Source organism: Crocodylus porosus, unplaced genomic scaffold (genome assembly GCF_001723895.1).
Source record: "Crocodylus porosus isolate Cpor-Errol unplaced genomic scaffold, CroPor_comp1, whole genome shotgun sequence".
In the NCBI taxonomy this organism is placed as follows: domain Eukaryota; kingdom Metazoa; phylum Chordata; order Crocodylia; family Crocodylidae; genus Crocodylus; species Crocodylus porosus.
In genome coordinates this window covers 142,722,942-142,745,631 of record NW_017728886.1, presented here as the reverse complement: position 1 = coordinate 142,745,631, position 22,690 = coordinate 142,722,942, and the positions used below count along the sequence as shown (strand labels likewise).

Below are 22,690 nucleotides of genomic sequence, written 5' to 3'. Positions count from 1 at the left end.
CCCTTTAAAAATCTGTTTTAATGGCTTTGTGTCAAAGTTGAATACATAAATGAAGACGAATAACTCCTGCATGCATTTCAATTCCAGAATTATTATATATTAGTACATAATGTATCTGACTCAACACCTGTGAATCTTACTAGCAAGCTGTGCTGTAGATTATTAAATAGATGATGTGAATAGCATGTTTGTGAGAAAAGCAAAGCTAGGTGGCAGTGTGGATTAATACACCAGTCTTCTCCTTGCAGTCAGTAGCGGTATTTATTACTGCCACCTGTTGACCCAACAGCCCCTGTTTACAGAGATAATCTGCATTTTCACTGGATTGCTCAGTGGTGGTTTTTTTCCTCCCTTGTGGTTTTTTTTTTTTTCCCCTCCTCTTGTTTGTAAGATTTTTCTTCATCTTTTACTCTCACTTCTAGTGTCCCTTCATTGAGAAGCAACATGAAAAACATAGTATAATGACATCATTCAACCAGCATTGCATTGCATTTCTCCCCTCCTCCTTCCTGCATGGTTCACTCTAGCTTTCCCTCCAGTGTTGGTTGTGTAATTTTCTGGGTTTTTTCCACTTAGGAACTTGACTCAGGAATTCAGCATCAAGCTGTTTGCTTGCATGCTAACAAGCTATATGAGTGACCCAACTGTATGTTTGAAGGCAGGTTATGTAGTCACTACTTTTCAGTTTTCTTTCAATGCAGGTGCTCTGCAATAATAATAATAAAAATAATAATGTTGTCCCAAGGCCAAGGTACTGGTATAATGACTGACTTCTTAAATAGTGATTTTTTATAGTTCAAATGGTCTGCAGTTTTGGCTGTCTTTTTCACATGTTGTGTTGATGTTTCTAGAAGCTGGAACTGGACCGGTTTATGCTTTATGCTCATGGACCTGACCTTTGCAGGGAATCAGACCTCCGCCATGCAATGGCAAACTGTTTTGAAGCCTTGATAGGTAAAATACATACTCTCTGTGGATGCATGCAAGTCTGTGTGCACATGTATGAATGTGTGAGATATTCATAATATCATGAATATTCAGCTGTACGGTGATTTAATTTTCTTGCTCTTTTGTATTATCATTTGTAACCTCCTCAATGCTCTAGCACTTTCTAGCTCCTCCATGCAGTCTTAGAATTTCATGTGACCAGCTGGGAATACTTCTTTGTCCGGAACACCTTAGAAATTCCTCTAATACTGCATTTCTGTTAAGGTGGTCAGGGATTCAGGATAAAGTTGCACATGTGAAAAAAATGGGGAAACCTCTCAAAGTAATTTTTTTAACTGTAAACAAAAGAGCTTTATATTGTAACTTTGCTTCTTGGCTATTCTCCAGTGAGCATGTCTTTGTAGACTGGTCCTATCCTTAAAGCTTTACTTGCATCCATTATTATCCAGATTTAGCAGGCAGTTGCAACCAAGTCACAGAATCTTATTTTCTTTGTCTGCTTGTTACTTCTTAGTTACTATTGTGGGTGGAACAGGCAACAGCCAAGGGAATTTTGTTGGCCTCTTTTCCCCAAAGACAGCCTTGGCAATTCAGCAGCTTTAGGAAAAAGAAATATATCAAGTCAGCTTGAAAGGCACTAATATCGTATTCTGTGATTGACTGCTGTGGATCCTGGACAGAAGTAACATTTGCAGTGCTATATGTGCCTTTATAGTACTACAGGAGTTTAGCAGAGAAGTATTCATACCCCTTTTGTAGCACTTACACCTTTTTTGTAACATAAAAGTGCTGCTGATTGAAACAACAAGCTCTCTATAGGTCTGCAAAATGTAATGATAGAGATTGTTTGTGGAAAATGAACCATATTGTGATGTGGGTCTCTTGAGTCCCCTAGCATCTCACAGTGATCTGCTCTTCCTTTCTCCCCTATGACAGGGAGAGGGAGAGAAAGCAGAATGAAAAGTTTATGATCTCTGCTTCAATGATCAGCAGTCACTAGAACTGGAGAGTGGGAATCCCTGTAAGCATCTCTGCCTCAGTCTTCCAGTTTCAGTAGGGGGAGGGAAGGCATAACTGCAGCCCTCTTTCCACAAGGGCCTACAGTAGGCTCACTGATGAACTTTTCTCCTAAGCAGCCCCTTAGTTGAGCAATACTTACAGCACTATATATTATTATGCCCCAGGTAACAAGTATCAATAAAGAGGGAGAACCATAGAATGTGTCTGCTGTTATCAACCAAATCGGATAAAACGAGGCAGCAGACATAAAGTCTTCATTGGATTTGTCACAGGAAGGCTCTGCTTGATATCATATTTAATTTATAATTCCTTTTTTATTCCTTTTGAACAGAAATAAACAAAATCTGCTGATAAAAACATGCGTAGCTAAACCTAGTCATTCAGATTTATACTTCGCAATTGATAATTCAAATATGTTGAGTAGAGTATTGACTGTGTAAAATAACTCTTGTTCCAGGCCTCTCTCAAGCTTTTTGCACTGCACTAGCTCCTAATGTATTTTATGCTGGCCCTGAAAAATATACTGTCATTTGCTTAGACGGTAACAGCTATATGCATTCTGCCTTGGGCTATAATGCATTTCATCTGATCAAGAAGTAAGAGTTCCCCTTTTAACTGTGCTTCACTTTTTCATGAACGCTTTGATCTTTAATTTACAAATAAAAAAAAGAAACAGAAAAATGATCGCTAGATTTGTATCTACTGGTATTTCAAATGTTTTCTCCTGGTAGGAGGTGGTAGTTGTTGTATTGTGGGGAGCTGATTTACTAAGAAAAGCAGGCCTGCTATTACAAGAAGTTACATGTGCAAGTAAGGTTTTCTAGGGCTGTCTAAGAAGCAGGAGGTTGTCTGGTGTCAGGGAAGGGAAGCACCTAGGACTCCTCCATTTAATGTTAAGAAATATTAAATGACCAGGGTCCTTTTCCCTAAACTAAAAATGATGTCCAAAAAATAAAAGGAGTACTCTGGTGTCAATACTAACATAATTTATTTCTGGCAAGCTTTTCTACAGATGCCACACACCATTGTTTGTTATTAGCCATTCTTGTGGTTATTTTTGGAAAAGCTCTAATAACTACTTGTTTTGGAATAGGACTTGAAATTTGGCAGGGGTCTGACCACTGTGGAGGGCAGTGCCTTTTGCACTACCCATAAAAATATTGTGCACGTGTGCCCAAGGAAAAAGTAAACACTTGTAGATGATTTGAGACCAGTGTTTGGTAGCTAACCTACGGAAATCCATGCTATATCTACTATTGCTGTCCTCCTAATTTACCCTCTGTTTTACACACATTGGCTTCATATTCTCTTAAATCAGCAGTGGGCAACTTTTTTCTGGCAGTTGGCTAGAATGTCTCAGCTCAGGTTCAAAGCAGGCTGGTGCTAGGTTTTGTCTGCTACAGCTGACTGCAGCATAGCATGGGCAAAGTTCCCTGCTGCCCAAGCACAGCATGATGCAGTACAGCACAGACGAAGTCAACCACTGCGTTGGCTCACAGCTCTGCTGGCCGTATCTAGCCTGCAGGCCATAGTTTGCCAACCTATGTTGTCATAAATTACATGCATATTTGTATATGCCTTCTGTGCATGTGTATAGCAGATAACACACAGGACACTATCCTAGTTGGAGCTCTTGGATACTGTTACTAGTATTATTTTTTGTCATTCCCCTTTGATCTTGCTCTAAAGCATTCATTTTAAACCATGACCCAAGACATAATTTTGGAAAGTAAATGAGGGGCACATGCCCTCTCTGACTGGGCCGTCCCCGCCACTGCCAGCAGCTTCTGCAGGTGCTCGCCAGCGCCATCCCCGCCACTGGCTTCTGCGGGTGCCCCCCCAGACTCAGGAGGCACCGGTTGCCCATGCATATATATAATGTAAAAGAGAATTTTAGCTATCTGATGACTTGAAAACATGTATAACGTAGGATTACAGGTAACTTCTTCTGGCATATCATTTGGTATTGCTGATTTACATTTGTGGGATTCTAAAAAATTATTGCTCTTTTTACCTGTTTTATACTGTCAATATTGTCAGAAATTATATTCTTTATTGCTTTTAGAAAAGTTCATTTTTTATTTTAATTATTAGCAGTAAAATGAAAAATTGTAATTTAAAAAAATCAGTCATCAAGAGAGGAGGTCAGGAATTTGAAATATCTTTGTATTTTTATATATAACCTTTCTTCTTTCCTATTTTGTAATGTGTCCCCCATATAGGTGCTGTTTACCTAGAAGGAAGCCTAGAAGAAGCCAAACAATTATTTGGGCGTTTACTGTTTAATGACAAGGTATTTGTCATTTTTTATGAACTGAATCACTTCAAATGAAATTTTGTTTGTTTGTTTGTTTGTTTTTAATTTTGGCAGTTATATGTATTAAAACCTGATTTTTAGAGATCAGGATCGGAAAAAAATATTTCTGAGCTTGAGGTCAGAGCTATTGAATAAAGCACAGTATTTGGTGGTAACAAGTTTGCTGGTCCCATATAAAACAGGATAACTTTTGAATTAGATGGTGTTTCTTCAAGAGAACAGTGTTTGCTCAGGGTATAAAGAGCATACAGTGCATGAATCTTGAATTCCGTTTCAAGAGTTTTACCACCACTGGTTTGTGCTAGAGACCTGAAGGTTCATTTGAACTGCAGACCTATGTAAAGGGGTCAGTATATTTCCAAATCATAGAATTACTGTTTTATCTGTTTAATTGCCTTTTTAAAAACTAAACAGGAGATTACATGCAAAAAACCATCTGCAGTAAAAGGTAGCAATCAAAGGAAACCTTAAGTCTGCCATTTCCTAATTCCAGAGTGTTTGCCTTTGCAATCTCAAAATCTTTTAAATGTCAAGTTTTTTTGTTCTGTTTTGTTTTATGTAACATATAACTAAAATTGGGAATTCATGAGTGCATGGTTTTCCTAGTATGATTATGAAATGGCCTGTTTTTTCCACAAGGAAGACAGCTGTAAATGAGTTGCACAGATCATGCACATGCATTCTTGATAGAATTGTTATATCACATCACACCATTCTGTTATCTTTATATCCTACATATATAACAAAAACATAGTTTTAGATGCATCTTAAAAATTTTATTGGAAGTATATTTTTGTATTCCGGCTATTCTTAGAACGGTGTTTCAGCTGTATAGTTAAGTACTCTTCCATGTTAGAAAATGTTGTTTACTTTTACATAGTAGCTACCTGGAAAATATACCAGATCAGTGGGTTTCAAACTGTTTTAGTCGTGTACCCCTTTACCTGGAAAATATTGCTGCTCATACCCCTACGTCTGACACATCTCTGGTTGCTTATTACTTAGGAAGGATCTTGACACTGACATCAATATGTGGCAGCCCCATTATTCACTGTGTGTTGACCAATCAGAAGCTTCACTGCCATTATTAAAATTTAGACATGTACTCTTTGGGAAAGCACTACATACCCATGGGAGCTTGCATAGATAATGTTTGAAAACCACTGCACTTGATAAAGACTAAGTAGAAGGCCAGTGAGAGTGAAAGTGTGGTTCATTTATAACAGGGATGCTTAAACCCCAGGCCCACAGGCTAGATCAGCAGAACCATGGCATCTGGCCCAGAAGGCTTCCCATAGCTTTAGAGATTTGGTAGCATGGGTTTGATGGCAGTTAATACTGCCATCCCTCCACTACCGCCAAATTAGGGCTGGGACTTGGTCATCTTACATGTTTAAGGAAGACCTAATACTTACATGCCGGGGGTATTTAGGTATTAACTGCAACGTAAATGATGCAGTGCCCAGGAATGAATTAATTTGTTTTGTTTTTTTTGTAAGGTCTGTAGGCCTATGAAAAATAATGTTTGTTAGAAATAAAACTATTTTGTAGTGCACTAAAACTCAGTGTTTATATGCTGTTGAGTGCCTATAATGAAGGAAACCAACATGAAATACAGTATTTTCTTAGTCTTAGCTTTTCGTCACATTTAAACTGGATGCTGAGAAGTTGTGGAAATGAGTAAGACCAACAACCTAAACAAATTATATGTGGGGGGTTTTTAACTTTTTAAACCAGTTTTTAGTTGGTTCAAAGGTTTTTCTGCCTTTTTGACATAAGCTAATTGGGAGAACTACAGGCAGTTTGAATAGTGAATACACTGTTTTCAAAATTAGTTTGCCAGCAGTATTGAATTTGCAATAAGCAGAGTCAGCATCTGAAATAGTTCAGTATTTCAAGTAATGACATTTTATTTAGTACTGTGGAATTTGTTAAATGACTCCCCTGAGCATTAAAGGCATCTCTCAATGTTTGCAGGACCTGCGGGATGTATGGCTTAATTATCCTCTACACCCACTCCAAGTAAGTGTGTCCCTTTCTATAATAAATTTCATAGCTCTGTTTTATTTCCGAAGATGCTTTTCATAGCATTCAGCTGTCTTGACACCTTTAGAAAATTTACTAACAAGTAGCCAGATGAACATATATATTTGCCTTTGTGAATTTTTGTAAATAATGAGCCTCCGACTCTTTGAGGATTAATCATTTTCCTTTCCTTGGCTTGGATTTGATATATGACTGGAGTTACAGCAAGATAAATCTACTGAGAGGTAGCATTTTGACTTCTTCCTGTTATCCCTGTACCTAGAAAAAAGTCTATGAAAACAGTTTCTGCATATAATTCACTGGCCTTACCATTTTGATATTAAGTTAATCATAGGAAGTGTAAGGAATTAAGGAATTGTATTGCAAAATTTTTGCTCTAGTGCTTGATCCACAGTCATTCCTGCAACTTTGGTGTGAGATGGGGTCTGGGATACTGGGGCAAATCTGAAATCTGGCCCTCTTTCCTTGCTTGTTTGGGGAAAATCTGAAATCTGGCCCTCTTTCCTTGCTTGTTTGTGAAATCTGGTTGGTTTAGTCACCGTCTTGAAGACCTTGAATAAAATCCACAGGATTCCTGCGTGGGGACATTGGGCAAGTAGTTTAGCCTCTCTGTGCAACTAACATTTCAGAAATTAAAAGCTACCTGAACAATGTCTTTTTGAATTTGGATTTTGGTTACTACTTTTCAGTTTAAAGGAAAGACGTAGTAATGGAACTTTTGCCTGCATCTTGATTATCCAGGCATCAACCCAAGTATGAGATGGCCATGCACAGTCTACCATTGCTTACAGATGGCCACCATTTTGCAGTAGACTGCTGTTCTCTGAAGGGATCTTTACTCTGAATATACGGTAACCTTTTTTCTTTGGTTTGCACTTTTTTTCTTTGTTACAGCTGCAAGAATCCAACACTGACAGACAGCTCATTGAGACTTCTCCAGTTCTCCAGAAACTAACAGAGTTTGAGGAAGCAATTGGAGTTATTTTTACTCATGTGAGGCTTCTAGCACGTGCCTTCACCTTGAGAACTGTGGGGTTTAACCATCTGACTCTGTAAGTACAAAGTTGAATTGCATGTGTAACTCTTCTTAATCTCTAATATTTCCTCAGTTTTCCCTTCTTTAAGAAGCAACTCTGTGGGCATGTCTACATGTGCAGTTAGTTGTGACTAAATTTACTGCGTGTTAGCTTAATGCACAGTAACTGATTTTTGGCAGGTGTCTACACGTGCAGACAGTTGGCAGCACTTGGCAGCCATAATGAAGCCAGGCCCAGCTGCCAGAACTTGGCAACCATCTTTAAAACAGCCCCCACTCTATGCTGTCTGGCAAGACACTTCCTCTGTTGAGAGAAGCAATGTAGCATGGACACAAGCGGCACGTTGGAGCTCCGCTTCTGCCCCAGCTGCACTTCCCAGCCATGCCTGCCCCAACTCCTAGCCCTGGCACCCAGGAACAAGTCCCCTTATCCTCCTAGCCACCTCAGTTGTTCTGCTGGCCCTCTGCCATCACTAGCATCTGGCTTATGGCCATCTTGCTTTGCCCAGCTCCCCCACACACAGCAGCTGCCTTGGCAACCATTACATGCCCTCCCAAGGCCCCTGCTGCTGTCAACCATGATGATCCAGGAGGTTAACACTGGGGCTGCCATTGCCCTCCTGTCCCTCCAGCCCTGCTGCTTCTGTGCTAGCTGGGACTGGTGGCAGTGTGTTGTACAGCATGACAGGGAAGATGGTCAGTTCCTTCAGGATGACCTGGGGCACCTTTGCTGACACTCACTTGGCCCTGACATTGGCCAAATTGGCTACTCCTGCCAGCCTGTGGTATGTGGGGCACCTGTTTGGGTGGGTAAGGCCACCACTGGGGAGGCCATCCTGGAGGGTGCCATACACCTCAGTCTTTTTTTTGCCCTGGAGTGGGGGGGCTGTGGGGTGAGGATGCATGGGGACAAAGCCCAGGAGCAGGCGGCTAGCATCCTGGCTGTTTCCCTATGGGTCCGGGGACCATGGCGGGCTAGTCCTGTGCTGTGATGCCAGACGGTGCTTCTCAAGGGTGGGCGATTCTGCCTCTGGCTGCCCAAGTCCAGGGGCAGCATCCCTGTGAGGCACATCTGGGTCTCGTGTGTATGACCTTGGGACCAACGGCGGGGTTGTGCCCAGGCAGGTGGTGGACCTCAGGTGGGGGCTAGGCCAGGGGCTTCTGTAGGCTGAAGGCACCTGAAGACCTCCTCCCAGGCTCAGGTGGGGGCCTCCTGCAGGGCAACAGCAGTGGGGGGCATGCACACAACCACCAGGCCCAGAACAGTGTCCAGGACCCAACAGTCGTTGTCTTTGGCCTCCACTGCCTGTGCCTGGTTGGCCCCTTGCTGCCTGAGAAGCTCAATCTGCTCCTGCTCCAGGCTCTCCATGACAGCCCAGTGCTCTTGCTGTGCCTTGTCCTGTGCATCCTCCTGAATGGTTTCCCAGATAGTGTTCTCTACCCATCACTTCTCCTCATGGGCCAAGTCCTCCCTCCATCACGAATGCACTAGTGCCTCCTACTTCTCCACCACCTCCACCAGGTGCTGGAGTAGGAGGGTGTGGTCCTGAGTCTGCTGCTGGTGCAGCCAGCAGGCACCACAGCTGAGTGGCAGTGACATGGAGCCTCCATCCCTATTAGGGCTAGTAGGCTCTCCCCTGTATCCAGATGTTGGCCTTGCAGAGGGAAGAGGCGGAAGGTTTTAGTGAAAGTTTGCAACATTTCAGAGATAAGATGTTCTGCACCAGGGGCTGTACACTGCTTGGCCTTAGTTTGGGGGTCAGCTGTGCACGGGTGCTCAGGTAAATCTGGCGGGTTCAGGCAGGTCCAGGCCCAGGCAGCTACTGGCCAAGCCCCCCATCCCCAGTTGCTCCCCTGGGGTTGGCAGGCAGTTGGGTGCCAGTTTCAGGCATTTTGCCTCCCTCATCTCTACCCAAAGTGGGCCTGACCAGACTCCTGGAAGCATGTGCTGCCATGGGTCTAGACCCTGCTCCCTTCCTTCCCACCACCTGCTGGCCAACTGCTCTGTTTCGCACTGCTGCACAGCCCATGGTGCCTAGGCTTGGGGCACATGGAGCTACCAGACACCTGGGATGGGGTCTGGCTATGCCCCTACCCTCCCTGATGAGAGCCAGCTCCTCTTTATGCCACCACTGCACCCCAAGCATGCTCCTATTGTATGTGCCCCAGGCAGTGCATGATGAGCTGTTTGTACAGGCTGAGGGGTACCCAGTCCTCCTGCTGCTGATCTTCCTGGTGCCATAGGAATATCTGAGCTCCTGGTTTGACCTCGAGCTCTGACAGCACTTGGGGGCAAGCCTGGGCTGCCCCACTACCTCTGCGTGGAGGATTACCTGTGGCAGTGCTACATGTCCCTGCCCTCCACTGCCAAGGAGAACTCTGCTGCTAACAGCAACACCTTCCTTGTGTTGTGAGAGTCCCATGCCCACCCAGATGTGGGGACATGGACTGCTAAAAGTTTTGAACTGTGTCCTGCCTCTCTTCATGCTGTGGGGTGGAACCCAGGGCCATGGGAGTGTGCACGGGCCAGGCAGGGATGGGGGCCAGGGGCCAGGATTTGGCCTGGGGGGCTGGGAGGGCCCTTCCCCCCAGTGCAGGACTTACCACGTGGCAAGGGCTGGCAAGGATGGAAGCTCAGTGCGGGCCTCCCCATTGGTAATGACAGTTGGCTGCATCCAGTGTCATCAGCCTGTGGTGCGCAGTAGGCTGACACTCAGCCAAGAGAGCCCCCCACTGCCTCCCAGGGAGGAGGTGGCGGTGGTGGTGGTCAGTTGTATCCTGGCTGGCTGCTCCTCATTGCGGAGTTTGGGGTTGCGGAGCTGTCAAGGCAGCCATGGCTTGGGCTCCCCAAGCTACTAGTGGATGCAGCAGCCAAGAGGTGGGTGGGGCAGGGTGCTGAACACCTGAGGCCACCTCCTAGAGTGACTTGTCTCTGGAGGGGTCAGGGCAGGCCAGGGGCTCAGGCAGGCTGCCCCTGCTGGTGAACACTGCAGGGTTGTGACCTGGATCACAGGGTGCCAAAATCCTGGTCAGCTGCCGCGTAAAGGGCATGGTCTTGCAGGTACAACTGGGCCAATGATTGTGGTCAGTCACGGCCTCCCGCTGTTCTTGCAAGGCCTTGATCTTTATGCGGCACTACCGCACAGACCAGAAGCGCCCCTCGCTCCCACAAGCTGCCCAACAGGGCATCATAAATGTGGGTGTTTGAGTACCGCCCCATGCAAACTGCCTCTGTACTTCTGCATCACCCCAGAACTCCGTGAGGTCTCCAATCGCCTCCTGGCTGTAGTTGGGGCCCTGGATGGAAGAGTCAGGTATGTGCAGGTATGCAGGGACAGGCCTGGATGGGGAGGACATGCTGGTGGTGCATCCCACACCAACTCTCTGGGCCCCCGTGCAGCTGTTTCTGTGTGGCCAGCCCTGGGCATTGGCCAACGGCATTCAGCACAAGGGCAAGACAAGAGATTGGGAGCCATGTGGCAGAGGCAGTGGGCCACAGCACCTGCCAACACAGGAGACACTGCTGGGATTGAGCAGCAGGAGGGAGCAGGTCAGAGACAGCCAGCCAGCAGCCCTGGAGAGATCTCAGAGCTGGGCAGGGGTCCTGTGCAGTGTGCCCCAGGGCACAAAATTGCTGTAGGCTTTTATAGCCTGCCACAGAGGCAGCCCAGCCCTGGGCAGAAGAAGCTCCCAGGCAGGAGCCTCAGGCCAGCCCCTCAGTGGCTGGCAGACCAAGCACTAATGTGTACACGTGACCCAGCACTAAGCTGTGTTACTATGCATTAACTAATTGCACTTATTTAGTTGTGATTAGCCTAGTTTACTGCACAGAAAGGGTGTGCACGTGTAAATGCGTGCCCATACAGCATGGTAAACTAGGCTAACGCGTGTTAATGTTTCTTGTGTAGACGTGCCCTGTATGATTTAATTAGAAGCAGTAGTGCAACCTGACTGGAGTTACAGTAGACAAACATAGAAACATAGGACAGGAAGAGGCCTCTCAGGCCATCTTATCTAGTCCCATGTTTGCTTTTTGCTGCAAGTTAGCTAGCCACTTTGGACACCACTGAATAACAACATCAATTGAGTTAAGAGAGGTATCAGTTCCTCATTCGTTGCACAGTAGTTAAATAGGTTTGAATTGGCCTGTAGAATGAAAGGAAAAGAAAGTAAACTCATGCTTTTTGAGGCATGTACCATCTGTATGTTCCATATTTGTACAGCACTGAACACAAGAGTCCATGATGTAGGCTACTATAATTCAAGTACAGTAATGTGTGATGTGCTCTCCAATTCTGAGTCAATAATGGATTTAGACACTTGTCCTTTTAATGTTATACATGAACAGATCATTTCCTGCATTGCCAAATCTCTGTAGCATAGCTAGGGATAGATGACAGGAGCACTGATCTAGGGGGGCACAAGAGTGGCCACCACTGCCCCAGCTGACATTCAGGGTACAAAAACTGCTTGTTATGCCTCTGCCAAATCTCACTGAAGGCAACTAGTTTACCAACTCTTTTTCATTCAGGAAATTGTAGCATTGAAGTCTTATTCCTTATAACCATATTACTGACTTGTTTTCTTCAATTAATCTTCCATCTGCCACCTAGTAATTTTGTTTGACTGTACCTAACTTACTTGCTTTCTTGTGAAAGTCAGCCTAGCAATTGAATTTTTAATTTATCTGGTTAAGACCAGGAAATTGCCTTAAATGTGTTTAAAAATGAGCTGGACTCTCATTTAAAATTACTCTTTATAGCTCTGTGTGTGTGCGTGTGTGTGCACGTGCATGCGTGAACACTTCTTTTTTTGTCCTGAGTGCTTATTGATCTTATTACATTGATGTTTCGTTTTTTTCAGAGGCCACAATCAGAGGATGGAATTCCTAGGTGACTCCATAATGCAATTGGTAGCCACAGAGTACTTATTCATACATTTCCCTGATCATCATGAAGGGCACTTAACGGTGAGGCTGCCATCAATCATGTATTCCTGCGGAGTAAATGTGAGATAGACAAAAATTACAGGAACAGCTAGTAAATTATTCTGGATTTGATTAATAATCTGAACCTCAGCCCCCACTACTTTTAATAAAGTTTTGTTTATTCTGTATCAGACAATGAATAGAAAAAAGTGACTTAAAATCCATGAAATATTGTTTGTTCTCTCTGTAAAATGGATCAATAGCTCTAATAAGCACAGTGATGAACTTGGTATACTTGGAATCTAGCAGACTGCTTGTTTAACACCCAAGTGTTTGAAAGAGATTTATTTCAATAGACATCTTACATGAATTTGTATTCATATTTATGAGCCTATTGAATGTGCTGGTATTTTTTATTCAGTTGACATTTTGCAATCTATTTTACTCTGGCCTGTCCATTTTTCTCAGCTAAGAGCTGCTATGTATCATTTTTGGATTTAATTTCAAAAGTTATTGTAACCAATTATTGTTTGCTCACAGTGTTTACATAGCCCCCTTCTCTTTAGGCACTCATGAACCAAGGTTTTGACACCTTTGAACCACTTCCAGTATTGCAAATGCAGGTGTTTTAGCAGATAGTTTTGCTGATTGTTAAACTGCTTGAGTATTTGCAAGTGAATGTATTGGCTAACTGGGGAAGGGAGTTAGACTATGTACTTTTCTTAAACTAGAAAATAAATAGAAGTGCACAAGGTGTTACACATGCAAAGTAAAAGCAGTACTATCCTTGGGTATAGTTAAATTTGAAGACTTAAATGAAATTTGAGTGACTTGGGTAATGAGTACTTTGGATAGAGCAAACAGGGGTATATCGACACTTTTATATAGTATCGCCTTAATGCCTTACCTAGAATTTTGTGCTCAGCTACTTGGTCAAGGATGTCCATGTGATAGTAACAAGATAAGAACAAGATTGATTCCCAGTGCAGCGTGAATGTGTATGAAGAAAGACTTGAAAGTTAATCATCTTTATATTGAGAAAGAGAAACAGAAGATGGTTTGTAACACCTTTCAAGTAGCTGAAAGTGACAAAATATATATTACCAAAAAAGAAAGGGATAAAACAAGTATCTGAAGATTTAGAAGGAGCAGTTTAAGTTAGAAATTGAGGAAGGCATCTTATCTGACATTGCCCAACATTATAGTTACTGAGTATAAGACAAAGTTAACTGTGTACTTGGAATGAACTACAGTTGAGCACACTTGCTGAGCTGTAACTTCCGTGATGGATCAGATTTTGTCTTCTGAGCCTGTCAGAGAATTACAAATGCTCTGTCCTTCTCCAATTGCTAAAAAGGTCCTCACCAGATCTCAGCTACATAGGAAGTGAGTCCTGATATGAAAAAGATTGAGAATAACAGGACTAGATGAAAAGCAGGTTTTTCTATCTTCAAATTGTATGTATATGTATATAGAAAGATGGATAAAGAAAGATGTAGCTAGCTAGTAGATGTGTCTATGTATATATAGACAGATATTTAATAGTAATAATATATATATGCATTATTAATATCATTGTGTGTATATAATATATATTATATATACATTTATATTATAACGTATATGTATAATATTATTGTTAAATAGTTGTTTTACCTTAGTCCACAGCCCCAAGGAGCCCTAGTCATATCTAGAAATCTGTCCTGCTAAGTGTTGTGCAAACACAGAACAAAAAAAGAAAAAAAAACCCTATCCATGTCCCATAGGAACACTTTACTTTACATGTCATAGTTGTTCATCATTCCTGTTTCGTGGATCCCATGTTTAAGTTAGATTTGTGGTGGCTTGTTTTGTTTTGTTTTTTTTGAAAGGGTGGATCCTGTGAAGCAGATTAGTATGTGGAAGGGCATAAAAGGAAGTTGGAATGGCAGGGAATGATACTCTTGTTCCTGCCATCAGCCTAGTTTATGGAGATCAAGTTGTGAATGTCTGCTTCATACATCATTGCCAAACAAATTATGAACATACTGTTCTTTATTTATCTGTTGTCAAAGATGAACTATCAAGCACTGAAAATAAATCTGATTTTCATAAGCTCAGTTGACACCCTAGAGCCAGGTAGCATAAAACTTGTATCTAATAAGCTGAGCAAATGTGACATGGAATTCAGATGGGGGCGCTCTGTGTGCAGCTTTGCAGAACTATTTTTTTATTAATATTATTATTAAGCAAAGGAGCTCTTTTCCTCCAAGAAAAGGGCTTCTACTTCTGTTTTAATTATAAATATCTATTTTAAAACTCTGTAATACAGTGATCAGGTAATACAGTGATCAGGAACTCCACAAGGTAATTGTTTTTTGTGTAGCTCTGTGTCTAAGTAGACTGTCTTATGTCTAACTCCCAGCTCAGTCATCAGCTATTATAACCTGATTCTCTCCTGAATTGGTCTTATTTTATAACACTAGGGCAGGTGATCAACTTCTATGCTAACTTACACAGCTGGATCTAGTCAGGAATTTCTATCCCTACTCTGGCATGCTCATCCCTGGAATAGTTAGTAGCTTTGCTAGTTGTGTAGCACTAGACTGTATTACTTTTAACATAGACTGCATTTTTGTTTTACAGTGGGAGCAAGTATTTATAGACTTCGGTTGTACACAGTAGATAGCCTATATAGACTCCAAGACACTGAGCTTGCTTATTTATACTTGTGCTGAAACATTTATAATTTTCCCTTCTTCCTACCAGATAATTTTGTTGTGTATACCTGATAATTTCTGAGAACTCACCAAACAAATAGAATGATAGGGATAGAATGAACCCTAGACATTTACTTGCTGCTGTTCCCACCAACTCAATTGGAACATATTATGGCTTGTCCATTGTTAAGTGTTTCTGTATCCATGCAGCCATTACTTATTATTTGGTTTTCAACATGTTCCTTTCCTTGCATGTAAGTAGAGTGGCCTATCACAGGAAAAAGGAATAAAAGTGTAGGAAGAAAGGACACAAACAGACCCTGGAGGTGAGGTTAATGCAATGAAAAGAGATCTCCAGCAATGGAACGTGCATAAAAACACTTCCAGATTTAAGGCAGTATTTCCCAAACTTTCAATGCCTAGGGTACACCTTTTCTCCAGATTAAAATTGGCAGCAAACTTTACTCTTACATCTGAAAAGTTATAAAAGTGACACCAAATATACCTTTCTTTAAGCAAAGAATTAGTCTCTGTACCAGTGGTTCTAACCTTTTTTAGTTTCAAGGTACCCTTCCATAATTTTTTTCTAATGTTCTGGCACCCCAGTTGAAAGTCACTGAGGTCTAAATTCAGAAAAGATGTGGAGAAGGCCTTGAGGCCAAGAAGGTTGAGTCACTGATCTAGCTAGTGCCATTTAAGGGTGGTGGGGGCCAGACTGTGCCCTGCTATTTGCACTGTCTGCCTCCTGCCGCCCGTGATCTGTACCTCAGGAGGGCAAAGGTAGCCCTCACTGCTGCGGCTACTCCTGCAGGGTCTCACATGCCAGCAACCGCCCCTGTGGTCCCTCCTGCCGGCCCTAGGCACATGGGAAAAGTGAAGTGCAAGCTGAGTTGCAAAGCATAGCTCCTTTTGTGCATCTGCCTGTCCACCTGCTCACAACAGAACATGCTGCTAGGAGCATTGGAGGGAAGCTGACACAAGGATTGTTTGGAGGCAGGGGAAGAGAGCTACAGCAGCAACAGTCCCCAGAGAAGCAGCCATAGGTGCTGTTGGAGTAGCTGAGCCAAGCACAGGGGGCCGGACAGGGGAAGACAGCATTTGCTTCCTCATGCAGGGGTATCTTGCACCCCCTTTGGGAATCAGTGAATTAAGGTGTGCTAAGAAGAGAAATGCATTAAGTCCAAAAGGAAGGAGAATAGACAGAACCTAAAATAAGTTAGGTACAGAAGAGGAAAGACTGAAGAGCTGCTTTTAACCAATCTGCTTTACTAGTCCAATTTAATATCATTTATTGTAAATTTGTGGTTTGTGTTTACAGCTGTTGCGAAGCTCCTTGGTGAACAACAGGACACAGGCTAAAGTAGCAGAAGAGCTGGGTATGCAAGAATTTGCCATCACTAATGACAAGACCAAGAGGCCTGTGGCTCTTCGGACTAAGACTTTGGCCGATCTGTTGGAATGTGAGTGCTGATAGAGAAAGTTAACCAGATTTGTAAAAGAATACTTAAAAAGACAAGCCTTTGAAAAATGGGGCAAGTGTCTTTGTAGCTTAGTAACATTATGAGTATACTGAGCTAACGTGGAGCTACCAGCTGTTATTTAGCAAATACATTAGCCATTTTCCTCAAGTCTTTCTTCAGCAGATCATTTTTTAAAACAAGTTTATTATTAAAAATACATATCTTATTTCAGGTTTTTTTTGAATTATGCTGTTTTAAGACCTGTGGCTTCATGGGACAGATTTTCAAATGTTAGCTTTCATTTGTACATTCTCTGTGTACAGGAAGAAGATGCAAGATGATGATTGCAGATGCAATCCAATGCTTATTCGTTTATGTAGCTTTAATAGGGCCCTCCAGATAATTGCAGTTATAAAACTCTGGGCTCAGAAATGAATAACCTCAGTAATGCCTAGGTCAAAATTATGTCCATAAGAGTAGGACTCATTGGCAGCTGAATGAGAAGGTATGGAGTTCCAGTGAAGCAGAGGCTTTTGTGATTGACATGCTCTTGTTATTGGTAAAAGAAAAGCAAAAATAATCCTTGAGTGCAGGGGTATCGGTGTGCTTCACTGAGCTGTCTTCCAATAGGAAGTTTCAAAAGTCTATTTCCACAAAAAAGCAGTGACACTTAGAGGAAGCTGCACGAAATTAAATGACCTTTCAGTCCATTTACGAAAGCGTTTGCTGTTCTCTTTCCAAGGCAAGTAAAATGGTAATAAATATTGTTCAAAGCAAGTTAATCCCATATCCAGTACAATTTTATACATTTTGTGAGAAGTTTAGAGCCTTTGACTCTTGCCAAATCCTTTTAGTAAATGGAAATTGTTCACAAACAATGGTGATTTATACCTAAGCATTTATACAGTATCCAATAGAGATTTATTTCTAAGAAGTCATGGTCTGCTGGTTAAATCAGAGGATTAGGATTTGGGTTTTGTTCCCAGCTCTGTAAATGACTTTCTCTGTGAACTTGGGATAGTTATTTAACCTCTTGGTTGACTCAGTTTCCTCCTGTGTATGCTGAAATAATACGGGGCTCATCATAGCAGTATTGTGAAGCCTAATTTGGTATGCTTTAAGGGCACTCAAAAATACTGTGATAGTGCTACAAAATTTGGATCATTATACTACTCTACCATGAGTAGTAATGTCTAAATATTTTATTTTTCAGCCTTTATTGCTGCACTTTACATTGATAAGGATTTGGAATATGTTCATACTTTCATGAACGTGTGCTTTTTTCCACGGTTAAAGGTAAAATCAATCTTTTTTTTTTTTGCTTTCGTGTTATTTTGCCTTTTTTAAAAATCAGTGTGATTTGGGTGATTACTACAAGCTCTCAAGCTATTTTGTTGAATTATTATAGGAGTTCATTTTAAATCAGGATTGGAATGACCCAAAATCCCAGCTTCAGCAATGTTGCCTCACTCTCAGAACAGAAGGAAAAGAGCCAGACATTCCTTTATACAAGTAAGGAACTACATATTACTTATAAAAACCATTGCTTTGTTTTACTTAGTGCAAGTTGTGATCAGGTTCTGAGCCTCTTTTCCAAACACTGGCTTTGTTTTAAGAATCCATTTCAGTACGTCTTATATGCACATTGTTCTGCGATTTGTTTGAAGAAATAATTTAGCCTGCTTCCAAAATAAAGACACAAAAAATCATCCAGGTTCATTGTGTTTGGAAGTAGAACTGATGAACCAATGTTTTCTGCTCCGTGTGTTTTAACCATTGCAGGGCTGAATTAACAAATATAATGCCTTTTATATTACATCAAGCTCTGCATTTACACTACATTTTAACTGAATTTTCCCTTAGAACAGGGCAGCCCAACTTGGATACAGCCAGGGCCATGGCCCTCACTCAGGCTCACCAGTACACTCTGAGGTGGTGGCCTGCTCAGGATCTTTCCCTGCCATGTTGGCTGGCAGCAGCAGAAAAGGTGGCTGCACAGGTCCATAGGCCACATGTTCAACACCTGTGGACTGTCAGTTGGACAGCCCTGGTTTAGAATAACATCTAATAATATGGAAAAGAGTATTTGGAATATAGAAGTTCAATGAATGGGATAAGGAAAATTGTTTAGATCAGGGTTGCCCAATCCATGGTCCACATGTTTACTTATGGCACACTCAGCTGCTTTGTTTGGCATGCAGTAGATCCATCAGAAAGCAGGGAACCAGAGAGCAGAACAAGGGATCAGGCAGAAAATAGAACAAAGCAAGGAATCAGGCAGGGGTAAAAGATAAGAATGGCACTCAGGGTGGGGATGGAGTGGTGTGCCAGTCAAAAAGTTTGGCTCCCACTGGTTTAGATCAAGCCTTGGCTGTGAGTCAAGCGACCTGAGTTCTGTTATTGGGACTGCTGCAGACTTTCAGTATGATATCATTTAAGCCTTTTAAACATTGTGCCTCAGTTTCCCCAGATGTAAAAAAGGAATAATATACACTTCAGAGGGAAGATATTAGATTTCATAGTCTGTATTGCACTTTCACATCCACTCAAGTACTACAATGACAGGTGTAATATTACTACCTAGAGAAAAGATAGATAGATGCTATAAAAGCAAGGTTTTTATTATCGGTGTTATTTATAATGTCAAAATTGTGTATAGAATGAAAACTCCAGTACATTTTTCATGTTTACTGAAGTAAAGTTTCAGATGAAATGGAGCTGGGGGTTATAGGGAAAAATCAGTGCACTTTAGAAATGTGATTGCTGTTATACAGTAACTGATGCTCTGCACATCTGCTTTTTCAATACCTTTATCTAAGAGCTTACTCCCTTATCTTGAGAGACGGAGAAAGATTCAAAAGAAATGATTCCCGTTTCTTGTTAAAATCCACTGAGTATCAAAGACCAAATGTTTGCTTTGTTTTGTTATGATGATAAATTTATTTTTGTACTATGGTTCAGAGTTAGCCATAAACAGTTATCTTCCTATTATCTTATTAAATTTTCTTCCCTTGGGGTTATCTGTTTCACTGCAGTCAGTCGTTTTGTGCGGTGGGTTTTGTTTGTTTATATCTGGTGTTACAGAGTTCCTTGATGCAGACTTGTTTGGTTAGATGATTTAAAAACTGATGTGCAATTGCAATTCTTGCCAGAAAAAAACAGGGTAGCGGACAGAACTCATCTTGACAGTGAGGAGAGATTTGGAGTGGAAGGAAAAGATAGAAGAAGCAGATTCATTGTGTGGCTAGGGAACTATCTCTTTCCCCTTGAGGTGGTTGCTGATGCATATCATGGATTCTCACTCAAAGGAAAGGTTGTCCCGTAAGTGACAGAAACTGTAACTTTCCTTTGCTGGTAGGACAAGTTGTTTGTACTGTGATACTTGCCACATTGAGAAGCAGCATATCTAATATCAAATCCCCATCAAAGCTTCTTATCTCTTCAGATTTCATGGGTCATTACATAGGTTCATTTCGTTTAGTTGGTCCACAACTATACTTGTGTATGCAACTCAGATTGGATGCACAGAAGTGAAGCAACTGTATAAGCATTGTTGAATTTTTGCCTACAGATCATGGCTTGTTTTTTAAATTGGGCCTGTGGAAAACAAAAAAAAATGTTTAACAAAGATAAAGTGTATGAAAATATTTTGGTTTTATTGCACGCAAACTTACGTTATCTTCCAGTTAAAGTTATGTATACAAGTTAGCAGTCAACCCTATTATGTTGTGTCTTGCTAATCTTGCTAAGTGGACTGAATAGAATAAAAGCTTTATATATTCCACAAACAGATTATTTTTTAATGCCATGAGCAAACATTAGAGCACACTGTGTCTTTCTTATTTCAGGACTCTGCAGACAGTGGGACCTTCTCATGCCAGGACATACACGGTGGCTGTTTATTTCAAAGGAGAACGAATAGGATGTGGTAAAGGCCCAAGGTATAGTAACACTTTATTAAATGATTGTAATAAGTGAATTTTATTGTGGGCACTCAGGAGGACTCTCGTTAACCACAGAAGTAGTATGAGTAGCAACTCTGCAACCTCTTCTCTGCTTTATCTTTAATGAGACTATGTCTTAATATCTGTAAACAGTTCACTCTGCTCATCTGTTTAGCCCCAAGCTGCTTAGAAGTTGGACAGTCCCAATTTAAGAGGCAAAGATGTCCCTTTACTGATCGCTATGGCTAGGTACAGACATTTAAAAAGAATGAAGTTGCAAGGTTTTCTGTAAGCGGCATAGTTTAGTTTGGTAGCAAACAGAATACATGTTCATCTTTGAAAGGGGCAAATCTTACCAGGTTCCGCCACTTTTAAATTAGTCTGTGCACTGAACTTCTGTTCTGTTATGGGTATAGACAGGTTTCCGATCACTTACACTGGTAAAAGTGTAATGTCTGTACCTGGACTATGAGCAATCCATCCATTTCTATTATTTGTTGGCACAGGAATAAATATTTCATAATGGTCTTAGAGAATGGTACATACTTCTTGTTTTATAGAAGTATCATTGATTTTCTAGCATTCAGATCCCTTAGTTTTTCTTCAATTTTTTTCTCTTGGGTACAATATCTGATATACTAAAGAATTATGAACGATCATAGTCTAATAATATTATTAATCTAAGATTAACGTTGGGCTATTGGAATTGTGATGTTATACTTGTGAAATGATTTGTTTATGCTTACATTATTGTCACATTTATGCTTAGAAGCCTGACAGTGATGATTTGAAGAATTGATTGCATCAGGGTAATCTGAATTCCAGCTTCTGGGAAACTTTTTGCTCTATACCATAAAGAATAAATTAACTTTTAACATGTTTTTGTTTGGCGTTGACAGTATTCAACAAGCAGAAATGGGAGCTGCAATGGACGCACTTGAAAAATGTAAGGGGTTTTCTTGGGGACTCAAGGAAAATACTGTACTTGGTTGGGTTTTAATGGAGTGTGGTACAGGTTTTGTGGGAACAGAACTAAGAATATATGCAAAATCCCATTAAGTCCTAAGCTACAGATTGGCTCATTAATATTTCCCATAGAACTTTGTGAAAGGTAAAGTAGTTTATAGAATGCCCAAAGCCCTTTTTTTTTTTTTTAAAGGTAGCTATTTCAGTACCTCTCCAAGATATCAGGCTTACCCTGTTGCATTGCACATAATAACTTGGGAGTTCCTCACTTCAGAGTGCAATGAGGCAGATTTGATTAGTTTGCTAGGAAAGTTATCTGCTATGGCAGGTGCATTCCTGTTGTAGCATGCATGTTTGTTTTGTTTGTTTCAATCAATATATAGAGAATCTATGCAGGGGCAGATCCAGAGTGGATGTGGCAGAACAGTGCCCCCCCAACTCCCCTTGGTTGTGTCACATGTGAGCTCTTGATGCTAAGTCTGGCAGGAGTCCTTGCTTTTGAGCAGTATAGCTCTGGAGCCCAGAGGGTGAGCACTGCCATTGCTGTTCTTTCCCTCTCTTCCCCTGCTGCTGAATTAAGAAGGAAAGAGAGGGAGGGAAAAAGCGAACAGCAACAGCATTCATTCCCTGGGCTTCAGAACTGCATGAAAACAAGGGCTTCAGCAAGACCTGGCCCCAATTAGTTGGTAAATTCATTGCTTGTGCAGAGATCTAGAAGTAGCCTATGCTAATGTGCATGACAGCCGCAGTGGCATTCCACGGTAAGGAACTCACAAGTGATTAAATGACTAACTATATGCACACACAAATACATGCTTGCAAGTATTCATGTTAAGCATTAATTTGGATGTGTATTACACTTGCATATAATGATTTAAATGCTGACTGAAGAGGCAAGGGCCAGAACACAGGAGTAGATTCTCTGTTTCTGTAAATTGTCTTCAGTGGAGACGTATCATTCTAATACAGCTAAGGGTCTGCCCTAAAGTAGTTTCATAGCAGTTCTAGAATCCAGCTATCCTTTCCAAATGATCAACAATGGACAGATCAAGCATACACAAAATCTTTGCTTCTTAACATTGTCTTTCAGAATGCCATTCCTCAAAACTTTTACAACAGTAATAACAATCCATAAAATTCAAGCCTTGCCAACTAAATATTTTAAAGGTCTTTTAAGGCAAATATTTTTGGGACTATGTAGAGGTAATGTGTGTGACTTTGTCATGCCTTAAGTGTTATTTAAAAAAACTTCAAAGGATTGAGGGGTTTTTTCTATCCTCTACATCATGAACGGTGCATAAATATGTAGAGGCTATGTACCATCAAA

The 22,690-nt window shown here is 41.4% G+C and overlaps 1 protein-coding gene across 2 annotated transcripts in view; it reads left to right on the top strand.

Annotated features, from left to right (window-relative positions):
* The window catches only part of DROSHA (drosha ribonuclease III), a 104,443-nt gene that overhangs the window by 79,223 nt on the left and 2,530 nt on the right, over nt 1-22,690 (top strand). For both annotated transcript variants that reach the window (XM_019542048.1, XM_019542057.1), the window contains 10 exons: nt 852-954; nt 4,191-4,261; nt 6,263-6,307; nt 7,226-7,383; nt 12,231-12,336; nt 16,312-16,453; nt 17,667-17,749; nt 17,862-17,965; nt 20,302-20,394; nt 21,297-21,343. In XM_019542048.1, the coding sequence (XP_019397593.1) occupies nt 852-954; nt 4,191-4,261; nt 6,263-6,307; nt 7,226-7,383; nt 12,231-12,336; nt 16,312-16,453; nt 17,667-17,749; nt 17,862-17,965; nt 20,302-20,394; nt 21,297-21,343 (952 nt within the window). The remainder of the gene's footprint in view (nt 1-851; nt 955-4,190; nt 4,262-6,262; nt 6,308-7,225; nt 7,384-12,230; nt 12,337-16,311; nt 16,454-17,666; nt 17,750-17,861; nt 17,966-20,301; nt 20,395-21,296; nt 21,344-22,690) is intronic.